Source organism: Vigna umbellata, chromosome 7 (genome assembly GCF_029865625.1).
Source record: "Vigna umbellata cultivar VRB3 chromosome 7, Vumbellata_1.0, whole genome shotgun sequence".
NCBI lineage: Eukaryota > Viridiplantae > Streptophyta > Magnoliopsida > Fabales > Fabaceae > Vigna > Vigna umbellata.
Genome location: NC_142171.1, coordinates 31,473,018 through 31,497,789, shown reverse-complemented (window position 1 = coordinate 31,497,789; position 24,772 = coordinate 31,473,018). Strand labels below are relative to the sequence as shown.

Below are 24,772 nucleotides of genomic sequence, written 5' to 3'. Positions count from 1 at the left end.
CTAATTTTTTTCTGGGACGCTGATTCCACATGAACCTTATAACCGTGTTTATAAAAAAGGACTAATTTTGTTCTGTAATGTTCTGTATAGATTTGTTTCAGGGACACAGTGACATTTAAAAATACTTGAGACAATTTAGTCATTTCACATTTGGGGGTGCAGATGAGAATAGTACGGTGCAGAAAGAATAAATCCCAATTTTTGGTGTGAAAATAAGAGTGGCGTATTTTAAAGGCCCATCGGCTTATCGATTTCTGATTCAGCCAGAAATTCCTGCAGCAGTTTGTTTCCTGTGAAGATCGGCATCTAGGGTTCGAGAACCCTGTACCCTGGGAGCTTCACGATCAACTTCTGTTAATCTGACTCCAAAGGTTATACTCTGTCGATCTTGATATGTGTTGTTGGCTATTCTCACTCATTCCAATTATGGAATGTGATCTATGATCATTTCAACACTCACAAAGGCAAGGGCTTGTATACTCAGAACCGAACTGCACAATGTCAAAAAAGGTACCAGAAAGTCTCACTTTCTTCTTCGAATCAAACTCATTTCTACTTGCTTGAAGTCCATTGGTGATTCTGTTATGAAGCTTGAAATTAAAAAAAAAATAGTACACGGCGTAGGAAGTAGTCTAAGTCAACAAATGGCCTTTGGAGAGAATACTGAATTGGGTTTGTAAATCAATTGCTGAAGAAGAGAAGAAGCGATGAAATGAGTTTGTACTACTTCAGTGTTCTCTATTCAGAGTTCTCTCTAAGGAGTTGGGGGAAACCTGTTGGACTATTTCCTTGGAGTTGGAGTTGAGCCTCAACCTGATGGTTTACCCTATTTCTTAGAGAGTAAGTGCATCAGCATATTAGCCAAAACCAATATGACTTAGGCTAAGCCCATCTCGTCATCTATACTGGGAACTGACTAAAGTAGGTTCTGAGTTACTTGTCAGATGCAGCCTTTTACAGATTGGTGGCTGGGTACTTCGATATGCCACTATCACCACTGGAAAACTATATGACTAGTTTGAATTTTGAATGGATAATAATGAAAACGAAGTAGAACTTTGAATATTAGAGAGCTTGGCTGCTGAGTAGTATCGGGATAGGTAACTGAGGATTATGCCCTTTATACCATGTTGAGAGGGCGAAATAATCTGAGAGTTATACGATGAAACCTTAATAAATAATCTAAGATGCGATGAAGAAAATATTGAATGTTTACATACATTTTAACTGGAGTGAAATGACAAAAGGCACCATTTTTTTATTTACTTGGAAATCGAATTTGAAAACAAAGCACTTTCCCTGTCCCTTGGAAATCGAATTTGAAAACGAAGCACTTATCTGTGTTTCTCTATTCATTATGTCCCTATTAAGACAAAATGAAAACAAAGCACTTTCCCTGTCCCTTGGTGAATTCTCATGCTAAGAAATATATTAAGAATTAATATTGGCTGAATCTTACATGCTCCTGATCCTGATTTTATGAATGTTTTTCGTTTTTCAGTGAATAATTAAAAGAAAGCATTCTGATGCAGCATAGGATAAGAAAACATGTTGTATTTTTATCCTTCCCTCCTAATGAATAAAATATTTAGTATGCTAATACTTTTGGTGCTATGAAGTGATTGATGGACACAAACATATAGGTTGGTTTTATTCTTGATACCATGTGTACTCAACACATATATCATTATAAACTTAAAATAATAAACACATATAGTAGTTCAATGTTGAAACTTTTAAGTGCAAAGTATCAAGACAGGGTTGTATTCCGTCATTCCTTTAATTTTCTTATTGCACGGCGTAACCGTGCGAAGACATTTTGTTGATTTGTACGTAAGAGGGTATTGGAGGTTGGTGTTGGCAGTTAGACTTCGAGGCTAAATAAAGTGTTGTGCTTAATTAAGTGGCAAGATTAATTAAGTGGGTTTTTGATTTCTTGATTCTTTGTGTGCATGTAGATTCGTGTTTTTGGTTAAGCTGTGTTAGTTTTGTGAGAGATAAGGAATGGTGGAATTTACTGTATCTATCATTTGTATTGTGTTTGGCAATAGTTGGATCGTGGAGGAGGAAGGGACCGGTTTAGGAGGGATCACCCTTCAAGGTATGAAGATAGCAAGGGGAATGGGGTCAGTGGACGTGATAACCGCAGCAACAACCCTCCTTCCAGGCATCTCTGGGTTGGGAATCTATCCCACAGTATTGTAGAAGAAGAACTTGCTCACCCTTTCTTGCGATTTGGACCACTGGAGAATGTTGCATTCCAGTCTGGCCGCAGCTATGCTTTTGTTAATTTTAGAAGGGATGAAGATGCTATTGATGCCATGAGGGCACTGCAAGGTTTTACTCTTGCTGGCAATCCACTTAGAATCGAGTTTGCAAAGGCGGTCAGTGTTGCCCACCTTTTACTGCTTGTTACTTTTCCAGTTCATTATATGAATCTATCACTGAAGTTCAATTCATTTAATCACAAGACCATAATATTGGCTTAGAAATAAATCAACAAAATTTGCACAAAAAATAAAATAAAATTACGGAATACAACACATCAGTTATCGCTTCCTTTGTATTATAATTCATATGGTTCAATCCAACAAATTAAGGTGTTCCAGAATATTCACCTCACTGTTAAGATGAGTATGGTCGTAAGTTACTGCTTTTAATTTCAGTTAATAATTCAGTCAGAACTGGCTAGAAAATGATAACCCTACTCAACCAACTACTTCCTAATGGATCCATGCATCACTAACTCAACTGCTTGATACTTCTTCATAAGCCCCTGCATTGGTTTTCCATATTTCCCAATTGGCAAGAAATGTTTCATGTTTGCCACTGGTATTGTTCAAATTTGATGAGATTTTGCACGCCCAATGATTTCACATCAAAAGTATACAAAACTCATGAAACGATGGGTAGAACATACTTCTCCATTTAACTGAGGTCATATTAAAAACTACTATCAGCATCTTCAAGTATGAGCCCCATTTATTTTCACTATACTTTAAGATATTACCGGAAAAATATTAAAAACAGAATATTTTTTTTGAGCAAGAACTCAATGCCTCTGTATAGTGGTAAGTAATATTTGACTAAGAACTAGTAATGTGACCATAAATTGTTACTCATTTCAATAGCCACCCGTGCTGTAATATAATTTATGACACTTCAATACCTCGTTTGGGTTGGTTATTTGTGTATTATTTGTTAACAGCTTAAATCCTATGCTTATCATGTCATTCTTTTCCACTGGTGGGTTGGAATTTGGAATGACGTATCTGTTGGGGTCTAGTGATATTGAGGACACTGAAGTGGCATTGTTGATTCACGGTTTCATTTAGTTTAATTATGAAGACAAACAGAAGGTAGTTAATTGCTGAGATATGGAGAATAATGGGTCATTGTTAATGCAAAAGCAAAATACAAGCAATTAAGAAAAATACAAAAAGAAAAAGGAGAACTTAAACAGAACAAATCTACTCAACCCCTTGCATAAATGTTAGAGAAATTCCCTTAAAGAGACGTATGCTTTAAACAACATTGAAACCAAACGCCAAATCTTAGCCTCTATGGGCTTAACCATATATAGCATAGATTGAACTTTGCTGAAAGGGTATAGCCTAATTAATAAATACTTACAGATGTTTATAAACATTCTTTGCTTGTTATGCATTCGATGATGCTACAGTTTAAATTGTTTGACATTTACATTAAATGTTATTTATAGTATGTGATTATATGTGAGTTTCATCTTTTGTATTTCGTTAATCTCACTTTGAAAATCTGCAGCAAGAGGTGGTACTATCTGTTCATTGTTTATGTATTTGAATCATAGCTCATTATCCAACATAAAATATGTAGTTGTCTGGGTAAAATTAGATTTGCATTGTGTACTTTTTATGATGATCTCTGCCAATTAAAACCTGGAAAAATATTGGCCAAATTTTATATTAAAGGGAATGGAAACAAAAAATCCTAAGAAGTGTTATATCTTGATTAATTTAGTTGGCAAACTGATTAGCATGTCTCATAAAGTAGGAAAATGGTAAGATACGCAGTGGGCTCCATCATATTGGTTGAGTTTGGTCAGTGTTTTTGCTTCTTTGTATGTATATATAAGTTGCTACATAATGTAAACCCTTCATTTTTGAATAGTTCTGGCTTTTCTGCCATGCATAGGCTACTTGATGCTTTTATTGTTCAGTAAATTTTAGTTCTTGTTACTGTTGTGTTTTATTTATCATAGGGTGGAGCCTTGGGAGATATTTTTAACCAAATCTATGATTATTTTGAACTTTCTGTTACAACTTCACTTACCAAGTATTCACTGTTTTTATGGTGTATTTTTTTTTTTATGATTTTATGTTCATATGGATTACAGTAGTGATAACATAAACAAGTACCATACTCTTTCTCACTTCTGTTCATAGAGCTGAACTGCAATTTATTGCTTTTTTGTAATAATGAAGGTTCAGATTTGTATGTACTTGCATTTGTTTGGGATATACCTGTAAAATATCCTTTATCATACTTTTTTTTTATTGATTGATTAATATATAGGAAGATTCAGAGGAGGAGAAACTATATTTTATTGTTGACACTAGCACATGGAAAATAAAACAAAACTACACTGAAGAAACCTCAGAAGATATCCAAAAAAACCGGAGATAAACAAAAGAAAATGCCATACAAATTTCCTATTGTAGATCGTAGGTTAAACTTCAGCTTGAAAATCAGGTTTAACGTCAATCAAATACAAGAATAAGTGCATACCTAATGCATTTCCATGAGGCTTTGTTCTTTCCCACAAAAATTATAAAAAACGCAATGAGAAATCTGCTCTTAAAGGGAAAATGTGATATTCACCAAATAGCACAGCTTAATGCATACACATGTTGTCAATGGTGAGTGTAAATGTACTATTAAATAGTTTTGGAGCCAGAATAATACATGGTACATATACACTGCCGCAAGAAAGGCTCCGTGAAGCCATTGAACATGGAACAGGTCATTCAATATATATGCTTGCATCATTGTTAAGGTTTATAGTTAAAGACAAAAATCTCAAGAACGTCTGCTCGAAGTTCTTTTGGAAGAATCATTATAAAGAAAACATTGTAGTTAGCTTTTGCTTCTATTTCTGCTTCCTGCAAAAGCTCCAATTTTTTGCTTTTAACTGCAGGAGAATAGGGCTTTTGGTTGTGATTATGGATGTTTATTCTCCTTAAGCCATTAGAATATGAAAATTCACTATTTCTTTTGTATATTTTATGTAGTGTTTGTCAGTTTTCTGACAGTATAGCAAAACAGGCTTCATTTGAGTGAACTGTGTATTGCTGTCCAAATTAAAATCCGAACTTTGGGTACAACCGGAACTTGTGCATGAATCATACATCTCTAACAATATATTATCAAGAAGGAAAATATTCCTGCATTGTGAATGAGTAAGAAACTAGAAGGACTGGCTGGAATGCACTATGGAAAACGACAAGTTCCTCCCAAGTCCCATCCATTAGCCGGAAAGGCCAGAATGCTAACAAACTTCTATATCGTTTTTTTTTCTTTTAGAAAACTATACCTGTAAATTTATCTATATTTTCAAATTAAGTATTATGGTCGTGCAGTTTATTATCAAGAGACCTTAAGGATATGCATTCTTTAAAGAATTGGTTCAGAACCAAAGATCTAACTTGAACTGAGATGTATAATTCATCTTGTACATTACCAAAGGCAATTCAAATCACAATTTTAGAAATGGAAACATTGGACATGAATGGGTAGAGCAAAGACGAGAAACTTCAAGCGTAATTTTTATGTTCCAATGATTGAATACACGCAAGCATTTACAATATTGAGCTGTTTGTATTTGTTGAAGCTCAAAGTTTGGAATTTCACTTGGTTTCATTATTTCAATTCTTATAATCTCGGAAAGGTTGCATATACCAACCAATCCGAAACAACTATTTACTTCTGGTAAAGTATTGATGACCCTTCACTTAATTGCTTAGGCTTTTATTAGATTTTTTCTTTGACATGATATTAGAGCTTCATTGGTCTAGTAGTCATGGGTTTGCTTATTAAATTTTTAAAAAAAGGTATGATAGATTGTGCATTGTCCACATCTAAAGTCCAATGGGTTCTTATGAGAAGGGATATGGTAGATTTAGAACCAAGGATAGGGCATTCACGAAGTGCTTGTTTAATGGTTGGATGAAAAGGATAGAATGAGATAAATGATCATATCTTCAATTTGTTTGGTGCGTCAATATGGTAAGCTGATCTTTGTTGCGGATTCTATGAAGTTCATTAGTTCAAAAGTTAACCTAACGGGAAGTTTGGTTGAGAACATGTAGGATTTAATAAAGTTTTCTTCCTTTCATACCTCATAGTTGCTCAGGTTCTTTATTCCACAATCACTACCACAATCGTCGCCACAGCTTCTATCAACACTGCTATAATCACCATTGCGATGAATGATACTGCCAATGCAATTACCATCCATGCCCGTCATTGTTTGCAAATAAAGTGATCACTACCATCAATTTCAACACCATTTCAACAACCACCATCGTTATCACAATAAGTTGCATTACAAACACTTCTATCACTACTAACATCATCATAGTATTGCCACCATAATTGTACATCATCATAGTATTGCCACCATAATTGTCACTACAATAAGTGTTGTCATTGGTGCAACTATTATCATCACCGTTATCACTGTTTTCATTGTCAATGGCACCACTGTTATCAACATCGTTATTGCTGCTGTACCTTCAGTATTGTCACAATAATCTTTATATCACTGTCACCACCATTATTGTAAATGCATCATTATCAGTACAACCATTGCTGCAATTGTTGTCTCAGAAAACATTTATATAATTGCAACCAATATCTTATCACCACTACCCTTTTTCGTTAGAGTAACTTTGTCTATTTACATATATTTTATATTATCTGGTAGCTTATCTTGTGTGCACCAAACACAACAAACACAAGACAAAATAAGAGCTAATACTCATCATTTCTTACTCTTGCTTTCCTCTTATCCTGTCTATCATCACAATCAATTTTTTTAGTAGGTTAAGCTTTTAGGAGGTTCAAATATGTAGGTCTAAACTTGTGAAACATGCTACGGAGAAAGCTAATCTCTTGGAATGTCTGAAAAAGATGCCCCTTGAGAAAAAATATTTGCAGAGCATTTAAGAAAAAACAATTGAACTGCTTGATTCCAAATGAATCAAGATGTAACGGAGGACCAATAATAAAGATTCTATCATGTTTCTAATCATTCATACACCAAATAACTTCAAATTGAACGTTGTGCCAAAATATTTTCACCTTGGAATTGTTGGATGTTCTTGGGCAAATTTGATCTTTACCAAGAACACCAAAGATTTCCAAAGATGCGAAATTGTTGGGCAATGAACGAGAACTAGTTTAAGAAGTCAATATGTACATCATTTGGTAATCAAGAGACTAGGCAATTAGTGGTCTTCAGATTTGAAGTAAATCATGGATGTTATTATGACCATAATCCATTCACTTGATTCCAAATGGAGCGCAAAAGGAAAGAATCATTATTGACTGCTGAAGTTAGAAATTAAACTTGCAATTACAAAATGGTAAGCTTGGGCTGTCAAGGGACCATTACCCTTTGTTTGAGTCTGAATATAGTAACACGTAAGAGAATGTGATTTAGAAATACTTTTTTCCAACACACCCTCTATAATTGGTTAATATTTATTGAAAACTATAAAACTATTAGTTAAACCCATTAAATAAGGATTAGATTCATATTATTTTGCAAATCTCAATCAATTTTAGTCAGCAATAGTGAAGTATAGGATGCAAGGTAACTACATATCTTAAGTTAACATAACTTTGATTAGCATGCATGAGTTCACCACTGATTTGGCAAGCCACACTCATAACTTTAGAATTTTACAATGTAGTTAGAGATGTAATTGAAATCCATTAAGCAGTCTTCACTCAGTAGCTTAAGCTTTTGAGAGGGTTGGTTCAATATGGTGTCAAAGTTCTTAAGTGTTCAACCCTATTTTTCTTATAAGTTACATTTCAGTAAAAGGTAGGTGCATTATCTGTGGTTTAAAGCTCAACAGGCTCTTGCAAGAGCGCTTGTGTTAGAGATCTAATATAAAAGCATTCATGTGTCTTTAAAGGTCTAATGTAAAGTCATTCATGTATCTTTACCTTTTAGCTTTTGCTTATGGGAATAGTTGGTTTATGATGTTATAAGTAGTCTTTGGAGGAAAAAACGCAAAGCAATCTTGCTGTCAAAGGAAACGTAGAAACCAATTTCCTATATGCAATCTTTTCTTTTTCTGTATATTGAAATAGAGATTTTTTTTTTCTTTTTTATAAACCTCTAGGGATTTTATTGGATGGAATATATGGAAAAAGGAAACAATAAAGGCAAACACTAAAGTGAAATACAAGGGATCAATGTCATGGTTGTCTCTATTTAAAATTATGTGCCAAGGCATGGAAAGTTAGCAAATTAAGTTTCGCTGACTAGAGGGCATGGAAGAGAACAACAGCATTAACAAATAATAGTGGTAAAACAAATCAATTACTAGGAATTGTTGTATAAGTATTGTTATTTGTACATCAAACAATTAATTACCACTGAAATAAAATTAAATCGACCCTGCAAATAAAAATGAAAACCTGGAAACATACCCAGATTATGAACTTCTGAATCTTAACATTGCGAGGAAAAGTTATGATATGAATACCAATTATTCCCAAAACATAAGAAAAGTTTGAATCATTCCATCTGGGCTAAGTAATATTCCTGTCTCCTTTCCTTATATTGAATGACTAGATATTATGTGTATGGTCCTGTATTCTGGATATTTTGCATAGATGTTTGATTATGCATATAAACTGTCTGTCCAACTCAAATTGTAGAGCGAGATACAAAATTACATGGTCAGACTTTTGAAGGTTATAGGGTTTCATATTATGTTTTAAACCGCAGCTTTAGACAAGTCGTTAAACCTGTCTGAGCAAAAACGGACATAACTTCAGGGTGAGTTTATTGTTGGATTATATATGCCTTTGACTCGGATTTTATGTCATTAAACTGGCTTCGAACTGGATTAAATTGTATAACTCTGGTCCTGAGCAAACTGGTTAAAATGTTGAAATATTGCATGGAAAGGACTATCCTGAGTCGAAGGTGCTAACTATGCTGCAAAAACTATATTTGACTAGATGAGCGCATGGCTCCAGATTATTTATGGTTTTAAGGAAATTTTAGAAAACTTTTAAAAAGTAAGTAGATCGAGAATCAAACACTTTGCACTGGAACTTTATCCTTGCATTTCACCAGGAAACCACAGTATTAATATCTTATATGAAGAAATGTTAATATATACATAATCTTAATTATTATTTTAATCTCCCCCATTTTATGTGGTTCTACTGCTGACCTATTAGTTCAACCTTTAACTGATTAATCCAGTATCTAAACCAAGTTAATGACTATTATTATTTTTAAAACACTGGTTTCATGAATTTATGTGTGGTCTAGTATAATAGGATAGCACTCTAGAATCCTTGTAGTTGATCCTGTTTGGTGAGCATAAGTATTGATGTTAAAAGACAATTTCGCAATCAGATATTAAATTTTACAAGAAGTAAGTTTACTTTTTACTCGTCAAGTATCCAATGGATTGACAATTTGTTCCATTTGCTATGTTATTTGGCAATTCGGACTAGGAATGAAGTCATATATCATTATTGTTATAAATGTGAAGAGTTTTTAAATTAAAATGTTAAACTTTTAAGAGATTTTTTCTGAGACACGGTTTCAATGTCCAAGTGTTTAGCAGTTCAATCTTTGTTGCCCTTGTACTTTATAGTTAAATTAATTTAGGTCTGTTAGTGTATAGCCTTATAGTAGGCTTTAAGTAGGGAACCTGTCCCTGTAAGACAGTTGCACCTATCACTGTCAAATAGTTACTTTCAGCAGTTAGAATTTACCTCTTGTATCTTGCTCTCTATATATAGAGCCTGTTAGGGAGTTAATTGTATATAGGAGAAGAGGTAAAGGCAATGAGCCTAACTGCCAAGGCAGTTAGGAAATGGGGAAATGGGTTTCTGTTAATTCTGTTAGTAGTTGGTATAAAAGGGGGGAAACGAGTGTATGTCAGGAGTTTTGGAGTCTTATTGATTGTGCAAGAACTCTTGTAGTTCTTTGGGGAGAGGTTAAGCTCTCTGAGTATCTTGTATTCACCATTCTTCTTGATTCTTTGGCAATAAAAGGAGGCTGTATAATTCAGAGAACTTGTCCTGTGTGGTGTTTCTAGCGTTATTCTTAGGTTCTTGATTAAAAGAACCTATCATTTGGTCCGACCTGCCGGATCCGATAGGAGGAGAACCAGTGATGGGTAGCGAGACGGAGGGAAGACTGGATAACTTGGAGATCACAGTGGAGGGAATTAAAGAGGAGACCGCGGCAATCAGACGCGATTTGCAACAAATGATGAGATTGATGAGTGGGGGTGCAAACCTTCAAGGGGGTGGTTCTGAGGGAAGCAGCAGTTCAGTGAATGATAATCAGGGGAGAGGTGATACTGGGGGAATATCGCACAACTGGAGGAAGAAAGTGGAATTGCCATCCTTTGAAGGCGGAGACCCATACATCTGGATTAATCGAGCCGAAAGATTTTTCGAAATCCAGAAAGTGGCTGAGGAGGACAAAGTGGAACTCGCTTACATTAGCATGGAGGGGAGCGCGAGTTATTGGTTCAAGTATTGGCGGGAGAAAACCAAGAACCGGACATGGATGGGTTTGAAGATGGGGTTGATTAATCGCTTCGGTGGTGGGTCCAGGGGGACGGTCTACGAACAAATGGCCACTATGAGACAGGAGGGAACGCTTGAAGAGTTTGTAAGGAGTTTCGAGATGTTACTGGGTCAGACCCAGGGCCTGTCGGAGGAGTTGATTCTGGGTTTCTTCTTGGCGGGGTTGCGGGAAGACATTAAGGGCCAAGTCAGAATCCAGGGTCCCCCAGACTTGATGGTTGCGATTAGGGTGGCGAGAGACGTGGAGGACGCCATAAACCGTGGAGGCGGAGGAGCGTGGAATGGGATCAAGGCGACTCACGTGGGTACGCGAACCTCGGCGTCGATCGTAAGGGCTGAGGGAGATCGCAGTTTCGCGACAAGGATCGGCGGGACAGACGGAGTGGGCCCGGCTAGAAGAGACGGTTCGGCAGTGGCGAATAGCACCAATGCGAAGGGTAATAACACGATCGGAGGAGAAAACAAGAATCGGATGGTTAGAAACTTGCCCTACCCAGAGTTTCTAAAGAGGCGGGAAGAAGGGAGATGTTTCCGATGCGGAGGTCCGTTTGCACCGGGTCACCGATGTGCGGAAAGGGGATTACGAGTACTGTTACTCGCGGAAGATGAGGAAGGGGAGTTGGAGGAAAGCGCTAACCTGGAGGTGAAACCCATGGAGCTCTCAGCATGTTCGGCGGAGGGTCTGACACCTCCCAAGACCATGAAGTTGACCGGGCTGATAGGAGGAAGACGCGTGGTAGTCTTGATTGACAGCGGAGCCAGCCATAACTTCATTAGCATAAAACTGGTAGAGGAACTGGGACTTCCGATGGTAGAAACACCCTCCTACGCCGTGAGTCTGGGTGACGGGTGTAAGAGATGGACGAGCGGAAGGTGTGAGAAGGTGGAATTGAAGCTGGGAAAGGTGACGGTGGAGGAAGCCATGCATGTGTTTGAACTAGGAGGAGTCGATTTGATATTGGGTATTGCGTGGTTGGCAAAATTGGGGGAAGTGGTTGTTAATTGGAGGGAGATGTCCATGCAATATGTAGTGGATGGCGAGAAGATGAAGATTATCGGCGATCCAGCCCTGGCTCGACAGCTGGTAGAGCCAGGCGCACTAGCAAAGATCACGGATGCTGAGTCATGGTTCTTGGTTTGGGAAATGTGCATAGTGGAACCCAAGGTAGACGGTGACGGGATGGATGATTTGACGGAGCAGCAGCAGGCAGAAATCAGAGCAGTTCTGCATGCCCATTACAAGGTGTTTCAGGAGGGAGGTGGATTACCACCTTCACGTGATGCGCAGCACCGAATAGTGCTTAAGGAGGGCACAAACCCTATAAACGTAAGACCTTATAGGTATCCTTTTTTCATGAAAGAAGAGCTGGAGAAACAGGTAGCGGATATGCTGCGAGCGGGCATCATTCGGCCGAGTCAGAGTCCGTTTTCCAGCCCGGTAATTTTGGTGAAAAAAAAAGATGGAAGTTGGAGGTTCTGTGTAGACTACCGGGCATTGAACAAAGCCACTGTACCGGATAAGTTCCCTATTCCGGTGATTGAAGAACTATTGGATGAGCTTAAGGGTGCCAGGTTCTTCTCTAAGTTGGACCTAAAGGCGGGGTATCATCAGATACGGATGGGGGAAGAGGATATCCACAAGACGGCTTTCAGAACTCACCAGGGCTTGTTTGAATTTTTGGTGATGCCTTTCGGGTTAATGAATGCGCCAGCGACATTCCAAAGTGCCATGAACAGATTAATGGCGCCCTACTTGAGGAAATGGGTGCTCGTTTTTTTTGATGACATCTTGGTATACAGCTCCTCGTGGGAAGAACATCTCCACCATTTAAATTTGGTGCTGCAGCTACTGGAACAGCATGTTTGGGTGGCCAATCCAAAAAAATGTGAGTTTGGGAAACGGAGAATTCAATACTTGGGACATCAGATCTCGGAGCAAGGAGTAGAGATGGACCGAGATAAGGTGAAGGCAGTGCTGAAATGGGAAGAGCCCCGGAATCTGAAAGCATTGAGGGGATTTCTGGGCTTAACGGGGTATTATAGGAGGTTTGTGCAAGGATATGGGGAGTTAGCGAGACCCCTCACGGAATTGTTGAAAAAGGGGAAGTTTGAGTGGTCGGAGAGAGCCAGGACAGCCATGGAAACTCTGAAAGCTGCGATGACGTCTGCACCGGTACTGACGTTGCCCGATTTTACACAAGACTTTCACGTGGAGTGTGATGCTTCTGGGAGTGGTGTGGGAGCTGTGTTGATGCAAAATAAGAAGCCCATTGCTTTCTTTAGCAGGGCGCTGTCTGAGGGGTCGCGTACTAAATCCATATACGAGAAGGAGCTGATGGCGTTGGTCATGGCCATCCAACATTGGAGGCCCTATCTTCTGGGGAGGAGGTTTGTGGTTTTTACTGATCAGCGCAACCTCAAATATTTGCTGGAACAGAGAATAACAACACACAGTCAACAAAATTGGATAGCCAAGTTGATGGGGTATGATTTTGAGATAGTTTATAAGTTGGGAAGCTCGAACAAGGTAGCAGATGCTTTATCCCGGAGAGAAGAAGGTGGTATGGAGGAAGGAGAACTACGAGCCATCTCCAGGCCTTATTGGCATGATTTCCAAGAGGTTTTGAAAGAAGTGGAAGAAGATGTTGCGCTTCGGAAGATAATGGAGGACCTTAAGGGGGATCCAACTAGCCACGACGCATATACGTTGGAGAATGACCGCCTTCACTATAAAGGAAGGTTGGTTTTGTCCGCTAAATCAAATTGGATTCCAAAGCTTCTAGGAGAGTTTCATGTGACGAGTACAGGGGGCCATTCTGGAGTGTTTCGCACCTACCGAAAAATTGCACAATCATTATATTGGCCAGGGATGAAGAAAACAGTGACAGAGTTCGTCGCGGGTTGTGTGATTTGTCAGCAGCATAAGTACTTAGCTGCCTCCCCTCAGGGTCTGTTGCAACCACTACCGATTCCACAAGCCATTTGGGAAGAGATAAGTCTAGATTTCATTGTAAAGCTACCCAAATCACACGGGTTTGATGCAATCTTGGTAGTAGTTGACAGGATGAGTAAGTACAGTCACTTTATAGCGTTGAAACACCCGTATTCAGCCCGCACGGTTGCAGAAAGGTTTGTCCAAGAAATAGTTAGATTACACGGAATTCCTATGTCAGTAGTCAGCGATAGAGACCCCTTGTTTTTGAGCGTGTTCTGGAAAGAACTCTTCCAGATGCAGGGTACCCAACTTAGTATGAGCACGGCATACCATCCTGAGACGGATGGCCAAACGGAAGTTGTGAATAGAATTTTGGAAGGGTATTTGAGGTGTTTTTGCTCAGAACAGTCGAAGAGTTGGAAGTTAATGCTCCCTTGGGCTGAATACTGGTATAATACCAGTTACCAAAGTGCCGCAAGATGCTCCCCTTTTGAAATCGTTTATGGAAGAGCTCCACCAGCTTTGAGCCGTTTTATCCCAGGTGAGACAGCGGTGGAGTCGGTGGTTCAGGATTTGATGACAAGGGATGAGGCTTTGAAACAGCTCAAGGTGCATTTAAGGCAAGCGCAGGAAGCGATGATTAATCAGGCGAATAAGAAAAGGAAAGAAGCAGACATTCAGATAGGAGATTGGGTCTACTTGAAGATTAGACCCCATAGACAGTCTTCCATGCCAACTCGGTTGCATCCGAAGCTATCGGCACGGTATTATGGTCCTTTTGAGGTGTTACAGCAAGTGGGGAAGGTAGCTTTTCGTTTGCAATTACCAGAGGCAGCCAGAATACACTCCGTATTCCACGTTTCCCAACTGAAGAAAGCGGTGGGGGAGAAGCGAGTTGAAAAGGAACTTCCAGCGGAGCTACAAGCAGATGGGCCCATGTTTTGGCCAGCGAAGGTATTGGACAAAAGGATTCGACGGCTGGGGACAGAGGAAATACTTGAGGTATTGATAGAATGGCAAGAAGGGGGACAAGAGAGTGCAACATGGGAAGATCAGGCGACTATACAAGAGCAATATCCAGAGTTCAATCTTGGGGACAAGGTTGTTGGAGGAGAGGGGAGTAATGTTAGGGAGTTAATTGTATATAGGAGAAGAGGTAAAGGCAATGAGCCTAACTGCCAAGGCAGTTAGGAAATGGGGAAATGGGTTTCTGTTAATTCTGTTAGTAGTTGGTATAAAAGGGGGGAAACGAGTGTATGTCAGGAGTTTTGGAGTCTTATTGATTGTGCAAGAACTCTTTTAGTTCTTTGGGGAGAGGTTAAGCTCTCTGAGTATCTTGTATTCACCATTCTTCTTGATTCTTTGGCAATAAAAGGAGGCTGTATAATTCAGAGAACTTGTCCTGTGTGGTGTTTCTAGCGTTATTCTTAGGTTCTTGATTAAAAGAACCTATCAGAGCCTCTGAGGTACACTACTCTCACAGTCAATAGTACAACTTTACAGTTCTGCATTCTCATAATTATAACTATTGATTTCTGATTTCTTATGATGATCACGATCTAGGGTCAGAGAGCCCTGCAGCCTGGGAGCTTCAAGGTCAACTTTTGCTCACTTGACTTCAACCCTCTCACTGTGTGTATCTTGACATCTGTTGACTATTCTAATTCATTCCAATTATGCAAGGGCTGGTTAACTCAGAAGTGAACCTCTCAATGTCAAGAAAGGATATCAAACAGTCTCACTTCTTTTCAAATCAAGCCATTTCTGCTTGCTTGAAATCCATTGGTGGTCTGTTCCACAGCTGAAATTAAAAAGTATATCTAGGCCTAGGAAGTAGTCCAAGTCACCAAAAGCTCTTTGGAGAGACATGAATTGAGTTTGGAAATCAATTGCTGAAGAAGAGCAGATAAGATGAGCTTAGCCTCAGCCATGTTGGCTTTGGCTTAGATCACTAATGTATTTAGCTGAACTGGACTACTTCAGTGTTCTCAATTCAGAATTCTCTCCAAAGGAGTTGAGTTCGGGTGACCCTTATGGGACTGCTTCCTAGGCATTGAGGTTTAGCCTCAACCTGATTGACCACTCTATGTTTTACAAAGTAAATGCATCATTTTGTTATCCAAAACCACTGTGGCTGAGGCTAAACCTATCTCATCTACTATGGTGGGAGGCTATAAACTAACTAAACAAGGTTGACTTTTATCTGATACATCCTTTCCTAGATTATTCATGGGGCACTTTGATAGGCCCTTAAAAGGAGAGTGGAAAAGTAGGAAAGGGAAGGGGGGAGGAGACTCAACTAATACTCCAACTTTTGGAGTTAGGCACCTGTTTGTTTAGTTTTGTCAGCTAATCTCTATGTTAGAACATTTCTGTGAATGCTATCATGACCTATGTAGTTCTATTCAGTGTGTTGTGCTTGGAAGCATTATTCCTCTTCGTTCCAAACTCAAGCGTAAGCTAATATGATTGATTGGTCTGTGTGCCTCTCTTATTACTTTTTTGTATTCCCCTGTTCCTCGGATACAATTCGATCCTTCTACGGCCAAATCTCAATTTGTGGAAAGCCTTCGATGGCTTCCTTATGAAAACATCAATTTGAATTTGGGTATAGACGGTCTCTCTTTTTTCTTCGTGATATTGACCACATTTCTGATCCCTATTTGTATTTTAGTGGGTTGGTCTGGTATGAGAAGTTATGGGAAAGAGTTACAACATCTATAATGATTGTCATGTTCCCTATGCTAGATCCTCTATTATTCTATGTTCTCCCTGAAAGCATGTTAATCCATATGTCATGTGGTGCTGATAATCTTCTATTTGCTAGAAAAAAGCTTTTCCATTGTTGGAGCTCCTACTGTTCCTGCTCTAGCTTCCATTCCAGCTCCCTTCGCCTTGAAGATCATCAAATTCCATCCAACTCACTCTGTAGTTTCTATGTTACTTGCTTTTTGTACTTCTGCATGTTGGGAATCTAATAGAACGAGATTTTCTATTTGGATTTGTTGGAAATCCCTTATCAACTAGAGATAAGATCAATTTATAGTATATAAGTGGGTGCAGACCTCACCTTACAAGTTGGTTTTGTGGAGTTGAGTTAAGCTTAAAGTTCACTTTTTAACATGGTATCAGAGCTATGTTAGGGCCTATCTTAGCGATATTTTTTGTTTGTTGGACATGTTCTTCCACCCGCTATCGGACTACCCATTAATGTCTAGTGTCACGCTCAAGATGTATATATCTCAGTGTGAGGAGTGTGTTGGAAGTCACACATCGACTAGAAATAAGGTCAATTTATAGTAAATAAGTAGGTGCAAACCACACCTTACAAGCTGATTTTGTAGGGTTGAGTTAGGCTTAAAGTCCACTTCTTAATAGACATTACAAGTGATCAACTATATTTTTAACCCTAGCTTATACATTTTTAGGTTAGGTTATGTGAGGTGTATTTTCACGAAATTGTGGGACAGACACATCGCAAAATCCATTCTCGCCTCTTCCTATTATAATAGACCGAGAACCCTTGCTTACCTCCTCTACCATACAACAGTTTTTTGTAGATTCAGGTTAAGACTTTGTTTACTTTATTAGTAATGAAGCGGACATTAAGACGTTCGCGGAGTCTGCCTTCCATACCATACTTGGGTAGGTCTCGCTCCTAAACACAATGAAAGGGGGAAGGTGGCCTCGCCGATCTTATTAAAAGAAAAGATTCCATTTTACCATGTTGAGAGTGAGAAATAAACTGAGAGATATGATAGAACCTTAATTGATAATCTAAGATACGATTAAGATAATATTAAATATGTTCATTTATTTTAACTGAAGTCAAATCAAATACAATAACTTTTTTTTTTATTTACTTGGAAATCGAGTTGAGCTTCTGCTATTACTTATTTGTGTTTCTCTATTTATTATGTTCCTATCAAAGCTCGTCTAGTAACTATGGGATATACTCAAGTTTATGGCCTTGACTATTTTGATACTTTTTCTCCTGTGGCTAAAACTAGTACGGTTTGTATTTTGCTTGCTATGGTTGCCATTCGTCAGTGGCCACTTTACCTTTTGGAAATTAAAAATGTCTTTCTTCATGATGAGCTAGAAGAGGAGATATACATGGAGCAACCTCTTGGGTTTGTTGCTTAGGGGGAGTCTGGGTTAGTTTGTAAATTATGTCGTTCCCTCTATAGCTTGAAGCAATCACCTCAAGCTTGGTTTGGTAAATTTAGTCGAGTTGTGCAAAATTTTGGACTGAAACAATGTGAGGCGGATCATTCAGTGTTTTATGGTCATTCTTCTCTGGACAAATGTGTTTATCTCATGGTGTATGTTGATGATATTGTTATTACAGAGAATGACGCCACTTGAATTACTTAATTAAAGAATCATTTGTTCAACCACTTTCAGACTAAAGATCAGGGTCGTCTAAAATATTTTCTTGGTATTGAAGTGACACAGTCAAAAGGTGTCATCATTTCACAAAGGAAATATGCTCTTGATATTTTAGAGGAAACAAGCCTGACAAATTGCAAGCCCATTGATATTCTTATGAATTCAAATCAAAAGTTAATGAGATATCAAGGTGAATCTTTCTGAGACCCAGAGAGATATAGAAGTTTGGTTGGAAAACTCATTTATCTTACATAACATGACCTGATCTTTCTTATCTGGTGGGAGTTGAGTATATTTATGCAAAACTCACATGTTGACCATTGCAATGTAGTGATTCTCATTCTCAGATATGTAAAAGGAAACCTAGGACAGGGATTGTTGTATGAGAACAAGGGAAGCATTCAGATCGAAGGATATTGTGGTGCAAATTGGGTTGGATGTCCAATTGATCAAAGATCTACTACAAGATATTATGTTTTACTTGGAGGGAAACTTGTATCTTGGAAAAGTAAGAAACGAAGTGTTGTTGCTCGATCTAGTGCTGAAGCTAAAGCTGTACTGTGACAACCAAGCAACCCTTCACATTGCCTCAAATCCGGAGTTTCATGAGAGAACAAAACACAGAAATTGACTGTCATTTTATTAGAGAGAAGTTGTCCAAGGAACTTGTTACAGAGTTTGTCAACTCTAATGAACAACTCGGAGACATTCTACCAAATCTAAGGGGCCTAGAATTCAATTTATATGTTCCAAGCTTGGTGCATATGATCTATATGTTCCAGTTTGAGGGGGAGTGTTGAAATGTAATATGTTTTCTAGTAGGCTTTTTAGGAGCCTTCTTTTTTTAATTTGTATGTTGAACTACTATCCCTTATAAATAGGGTAGTATGATGTATTAAGGTTGAGAGAACCGTAGTAATAAAATTTTAGTTTCTCTCCCAACTCTTTAAGTTGTTCAAAGAAGGGGGAGATAGTTGTCTTCGGACATTGCTATCATTTTCATCTTGCAAGGTGTAACCTTCGTTTATGTTTACTCGAGAGGATATTAGAGGTTGGTATTAGGTAGTTAGACTTCAAGGCTAATGTAAAGCTTTGTTGAATCTTCATGACCAGGGTCAACGATGCATTGGTCTTTCATATAGACTAGTGGTATTGAATGATCTATAACCGATTCTACCATGTAGGATAAAATTAAGTTGTACTTGTTGTATTGAAGAGCTTGGAGTGATTGATGATTGCCTTGATGTATTATGTTCATCCATTATTTTTGTATTTTCCCATGAAGTCTTCATAGTTCATATTAGTAAATTTCTTTTAGTTTAATGTCTTTCTGTTGGATTTTTAGATGATGATAACCACTTAGTCTTCAAAATTGGCATCTGGTTATGGAATAAATATTTTCGTTTCAGAATGTTAAAAATAGATAAATGAAATGTATGATAATTTCACCAATAAGTTTTGTTCTTAATCACAGGATAAGTCATCGGCAGTACCACGCGATGAAGATTACTCTTGGGATGAACGGAACTCAACATTAAGGGGTTCTCCTTTGTCACAAAGAGAGTTTAGGGGACACCATGGTAGTCCTGGGCTGCAGTATTCTGACAAATCTAAGCTGAGTGACAAAAATCCAGAACCCAGTGAGGTCCTGTGGATTGGGTTCCCGGCTCAGTTGAAGGTGGACGAATCAATTTTAAGAAAAGCTTTTTCCCCATTTGGTGAAATAATGAAGATTACAACATTTCCAGGTCGTAGTTATGCCTTTGTTCGCTTTAGGAGCCTTACATCTGCATGCAGAGCAAAAGACAATCTGAAGGGGAAGTTATTCGGAAATCCCCGTGTTCATATTTGTTTTGCCAAAAGTGAAACAGGTTCATCAAACAGTGAGAGGAGATCACTTAATGGCCCTCGCTCTCCAATTTACAAGTCAAGTGGTCGTGATGGATCTTCCGATAACCTCAGACAGGATCGGAGCTTCAATGGTGATCGCAGCATTGGTTCCCCAAATCAGTTCCGGAATTGGGATTCTGATCCTTATGATCACAAAAGGGGTTCTTCATGGATGGGTGGAACTAACACATATGAACAAAGGAAAGTTGGAGAGAAGGGGAGAACACAAGGAGTATCACAAGAAATCTATGAACTTATGAATAGTCCATCAAGAGAAAGAGATGATCGATTTCCTCAAAAAGGTGCATTCTACGAAGATTTGCGAGCCTTTACAGATGTTCATTATCTACGTGAGGCTAAAAGGCCGAAGACTGGTTCTCCTCCTCTTGAAAGAGAGCTTCCAGAGTATCCCTTCTCTGAATTAGAAAAACAGAAACAAGTTCTCCCAAGACTTTTATCTGAGTTACCCGCACGTGAGCCTTTTGATAAAGGCTTTGATACTGGAAATTTTACTTACGGCCAGACTCTTGAACGCCCCCCAAATTCACCTCTGCCTCGTTTAGATAGACAAGAAAGCTGGAAATCTTATGATAATTTCCAAATGGGTTCCGGTGCTCAGCAGTTAACTTATGTTGAAAAGAAAAGATTCTCGCCTGAACCCGATACTTCATCTTTAACGGAGTGGAAATGGGAAGGAACTATTGCTAAAGGTGGAACCCCTGTCTGTCGAGCACGCTGCTTTCCTGTGGGGAAAGTCCTAGATATCATGCTGTAAGTATAAACTCTTTTCAAAAGATGTATTTGGTTTTTAGATTCAGGTAGTTTTAGCTTTGAAATGTCTATATCTATATCTATACATATATACATATACATATTTTTTTTTTTTCTGTTTCTTAAGTAGTCAAGTTCTACTGAGACCCATTAAATAGAACTGCTTTCGAAAGGGTTAAAATAACATTGAGATGTGTGAGGGTAAAAAAGGAAAAAATGGCCACTATTATACGAAATATTCTTGCTGTCTATTGGCCCTCGCTGACCTTGGAATTGGGTCAGTCTCCCGTCTTAAAAATTTTGATTACAAGAAAAAAGAGGATACAGTGATATAACTAAATTTTGTAGACATTTTTATTGTCTAAAGCTTATATTTTGCTGAAAACATAGCCTCATTGGTTTTTACTTGTCGGAAAACTTACTCGATACCAATTGGCATTTAGATAGAATTTTGCAATATCCATATAAGGATTTCAGATAAATGCTCGTGTTATTCTTATGTAGAATTAGTTGGGGGTTGGTTTGTTCAGAACTTCAAAAAGAAGTCATCGCTGGAGCTTTTACTGATTAATTTAAAGTAATTGAGAGGAAATTAAGAATTTAGAAAATGTGCATTTAGAGGTAGAACTTAATCTAGTCATCTAAGTATATAATAGATAGCTGAGATGGTTTGTTTAATAAACAAGATAATTTACTTAACATTTACTGTGGTTGAGGTAGCTCATTGTGGCTTTTGAACTTGTTTATTAATTATGAATTTATGCAGCAAGGTTATCAAATTAAACATACATCTTTATTTATAATGCATACATGTGTATGGCATCTTATTAATGTTCGAGTTAAAACACTTTTCTTCAATAGAAGTCCTAAACGGACAATAATACAGGAAACATAAGTGAATCCAAGTGTCAATGTGCACAATGGAGAGTGTAATTATGAAATATAGGTAATAAAGGAGAGATTAATTATAAATATCTTAATTACCACAGTTATATGGATCCTAAAATAGGCCCATTGCAATTCCCAAGATACAATATCCAAATATCTAACAAGATGCATAAAAAAGAATTCATTAGCAGATAATGAAGAACAGAATAGGAGGATAATGAATCCCCCTAAAGCAACCAGAGAAGACATAATGGAACATTAATAAGCTTAAAAGCAGCTCTAACATCTTTGTATGTAAACAATAGAATTCTCCTCTCAATAAATTCGTGACAGCCACATAAAGACCAAAAGATCAAAACCCTGCTTTGAAATGGTGGTGAGGGAAAATTCTGATTAATAACTCTTGCTTAACCATACTCATCAATATTACAACCACGTTAACCATGTTTACTATCATCAGTGTTCTCTTTCACATGTTTATGTTGGGTATTAATGTCAATACATTGATTTCAGACCCGAATTCTTGGATTGCACAGCAAGAACTGGTCTAGATATGCTTTCAAAGCATTACTACCAAGCAGTTGGTGTTTGGGTTGTTTTCTTTGTGCCTGGAAGTGATGCTGACATGGAATTCTACAATGAATTTATGCATTATCTGGAGGAAAAGCAGCGCGCTGCTGTTGCCAAGCTGGATGACAAGACCACCTTATTTCTTGTTCCTCCATCCGAATTTTCAGAGAAAGTACTGAAGGTACCTGGTAAGTTGAGCATATCTGGTGTTATTCTGAGGTTGGAGAATCCTGTTTTAAATCATGGTCCAGGACACATGCAACGTGAAATGACAAACGAAAACCTGTTGTCCTATAACGAGAATATACTGCATCTGAAGTCATCATTTCCTTTGGAACGTGTACCTACATCACCATCTATTTCAGAATTGGGTAATTCTGGAATCAGCAATCTTTCATTTCTTGGAAATAAATTTGCAGCAGCTCCATCAGTTTCTGATTCAGTTCATGCCATGGCTACCATGTCCGAGTCTCATGACGAAAGAAATCGCAACTATCCTGTCCAGCAGCGAAATTCTGGACCAAACTGGTCTTCTCAAAATCTGCAGAACTTCTCAAGTAGAACTCAAGCATCAGGTGGTACTGTAGAACATGTTGCCGATGAACGCCAACTCACCATTCCAAGAGCAGTGACAGATGTAAACTCAATTCAACATTCCAGTGGAACTTGTGTTATTCCATTTTATGGTGATAACAAGTTGTCTTACCCAGATATAAGACATTTAGATCCTTTATCAGTGCCTGTGGGAGCCCTTCCACCAGAACAGCTTGCACAACTAGCTGCATCTCTTCTTGAGCAGCAAAGGCAATCGGGAAGCTCTTCGAGTACATCTGCATTGGCCGATCGTGATCCGCGCCAGATTAACAGATTTAACACGTCTGACATCTCATCCAGATTTAGCACGTCCGACACCTCATCCCGACCATCCCAAAAGTATGCTACAGAAAACAATCTCGTGAGTTCTGATCAGTCAACATCTCAGCTGGGTCAAATGCTACAGATGCAAAAACAGCAACAGATTTCAAATGCGCCCCAGATGTCACAGATGGTTCAAAGGGAACCACAGAGAGAGAGTACTGGAAATCAGCTGGTGGTGACTGATAGCAGCTTGCAGGAAGATTCTGATTCAGATCCACAGAAACGTCTGCAAGCAACACTTCAGCTCGCTGCTGTTCTTCTACAACAAATCCAGCAAGGAAAAGGAAGTTGAACGGTCCCATGATTTCTGTTGCTTTCTTGGTTTAACGTCTTAGAATGACTTCAAAAATTAGAAAAGGTGTTCATGGCTGTAAGTAGGATGATCACATTTTCAATTTTATGGATCGCAGTGGATTGGTAATGGAAATACTGCATATTTAGTTTTTTAAACCAACCTTTAGAACTTTCCATAAAGTTATTATTATATTATTTCTTAAAACAACTTTTCACTAAGAAATAATGTTTTTGAACCGAGATCACTCGTTTAATCCGGCAACACATTGTTTGAGGTTAAATGGTCAAACCGAGATCAAACTGGTATCAATAAATTATTTTAATGACTAAAAATACAGAACAACTTTTAAAGTGTATAATCATTTTTTGAAACTGAGTTAAAATAAAACATCAATTTATGTCTTTAACTGAAATGTGTATTGTATTTAGATTGAAATTTTGATAGTACATGTTAATAACAAATTTATTTGTAGAAAAAAATGACAAACATTTTAGGTTGAATTGTACTTTTTAATAAGATTTAAAATTTTAATTTATTGCTTTTTTTAATTAAAATCGTTTTTTACCATTTTAACTGGTTTTTGAACAGCTTTTGATCTATTGCACTTGTCTGGTCATCTTCGTATATTATTGGTTATTGAAATGTTGTATTGTTCATTCGGCTTCACTTCTAATAACTTTGCCCAATAAACATGTCATACTTGTGTTTGTTTTTTTCTTTCCCAGCACACTTTCCCATGTTTGTATGCTTATTTTCTCTCGCCCTTGCACAATTTAATTACACAATAACAATTAAGATCAATATTAATGATAAAAATTTCAATATTGTGATTTAGGATCGAAATTTATTTATAACTCATTATGTTTTTTTAGAATAAATTTTCAAACCGTACAAACAAAATAAAAGATATTTATATGATTTTAATCATTAGTAGAATTTCTTAAAGAGTATGAACAAGAAAAAAAATAACAAATCAAATCAAGGAGATAAATCAAATTCATAGAATTATCTTTATTATGTCTCCATAATAGAAGAATGGGACTAAGTCTCTGTATCTCAGAAGGATGCACAACTTCCCCTCCACTATACATATACCATATAATATATCCAAAAGTCTTAATTCTTTTATGTCTAGTAAACTTGAGTATGCAGTATAGTTGAAAAATATAAGATGTCATAATTTTCATCCCGTAACCTACATGGTGGAACAAAAACTTTTGTTAAATATATTTTAGATTGGAACACCATAAATATGAAAATAGAAAACATGAGTGTAC

The 24,772-nt window shown here is 37.7% G+C and overlaps 1 protein-coding gene across 1 annotated transcript; it reads left to right on the top strand.

Annotated features, from left to right (window-relative positions):
* Positions 1-253: 253 nt before the first annotated feature.
* On the top strand, positions 254-23,650 carry LOC124838229 (RNA recognition motif (RRM)-containing protein). The gene is made up of 4 exons (XM_088094803.1): positions 254-510; positions 2,052-2,384; positions 19,638-20,824; positions 22,226-23,650. The coding sequence occupies exons 1-4, from the start codon at positions 499-501 to the stop codon at positions 23,490-23,492; spliced, it is 2,799 nt and encodes a 932-aa protein (XP_087950929.1). The 5' UTR covers positions 254-498; the 3' UTR covers positions 23,493-23,650.
* The last annotated feature ends 1,122 nt before the right edge of the window (positions 23,651-24,772 follow it).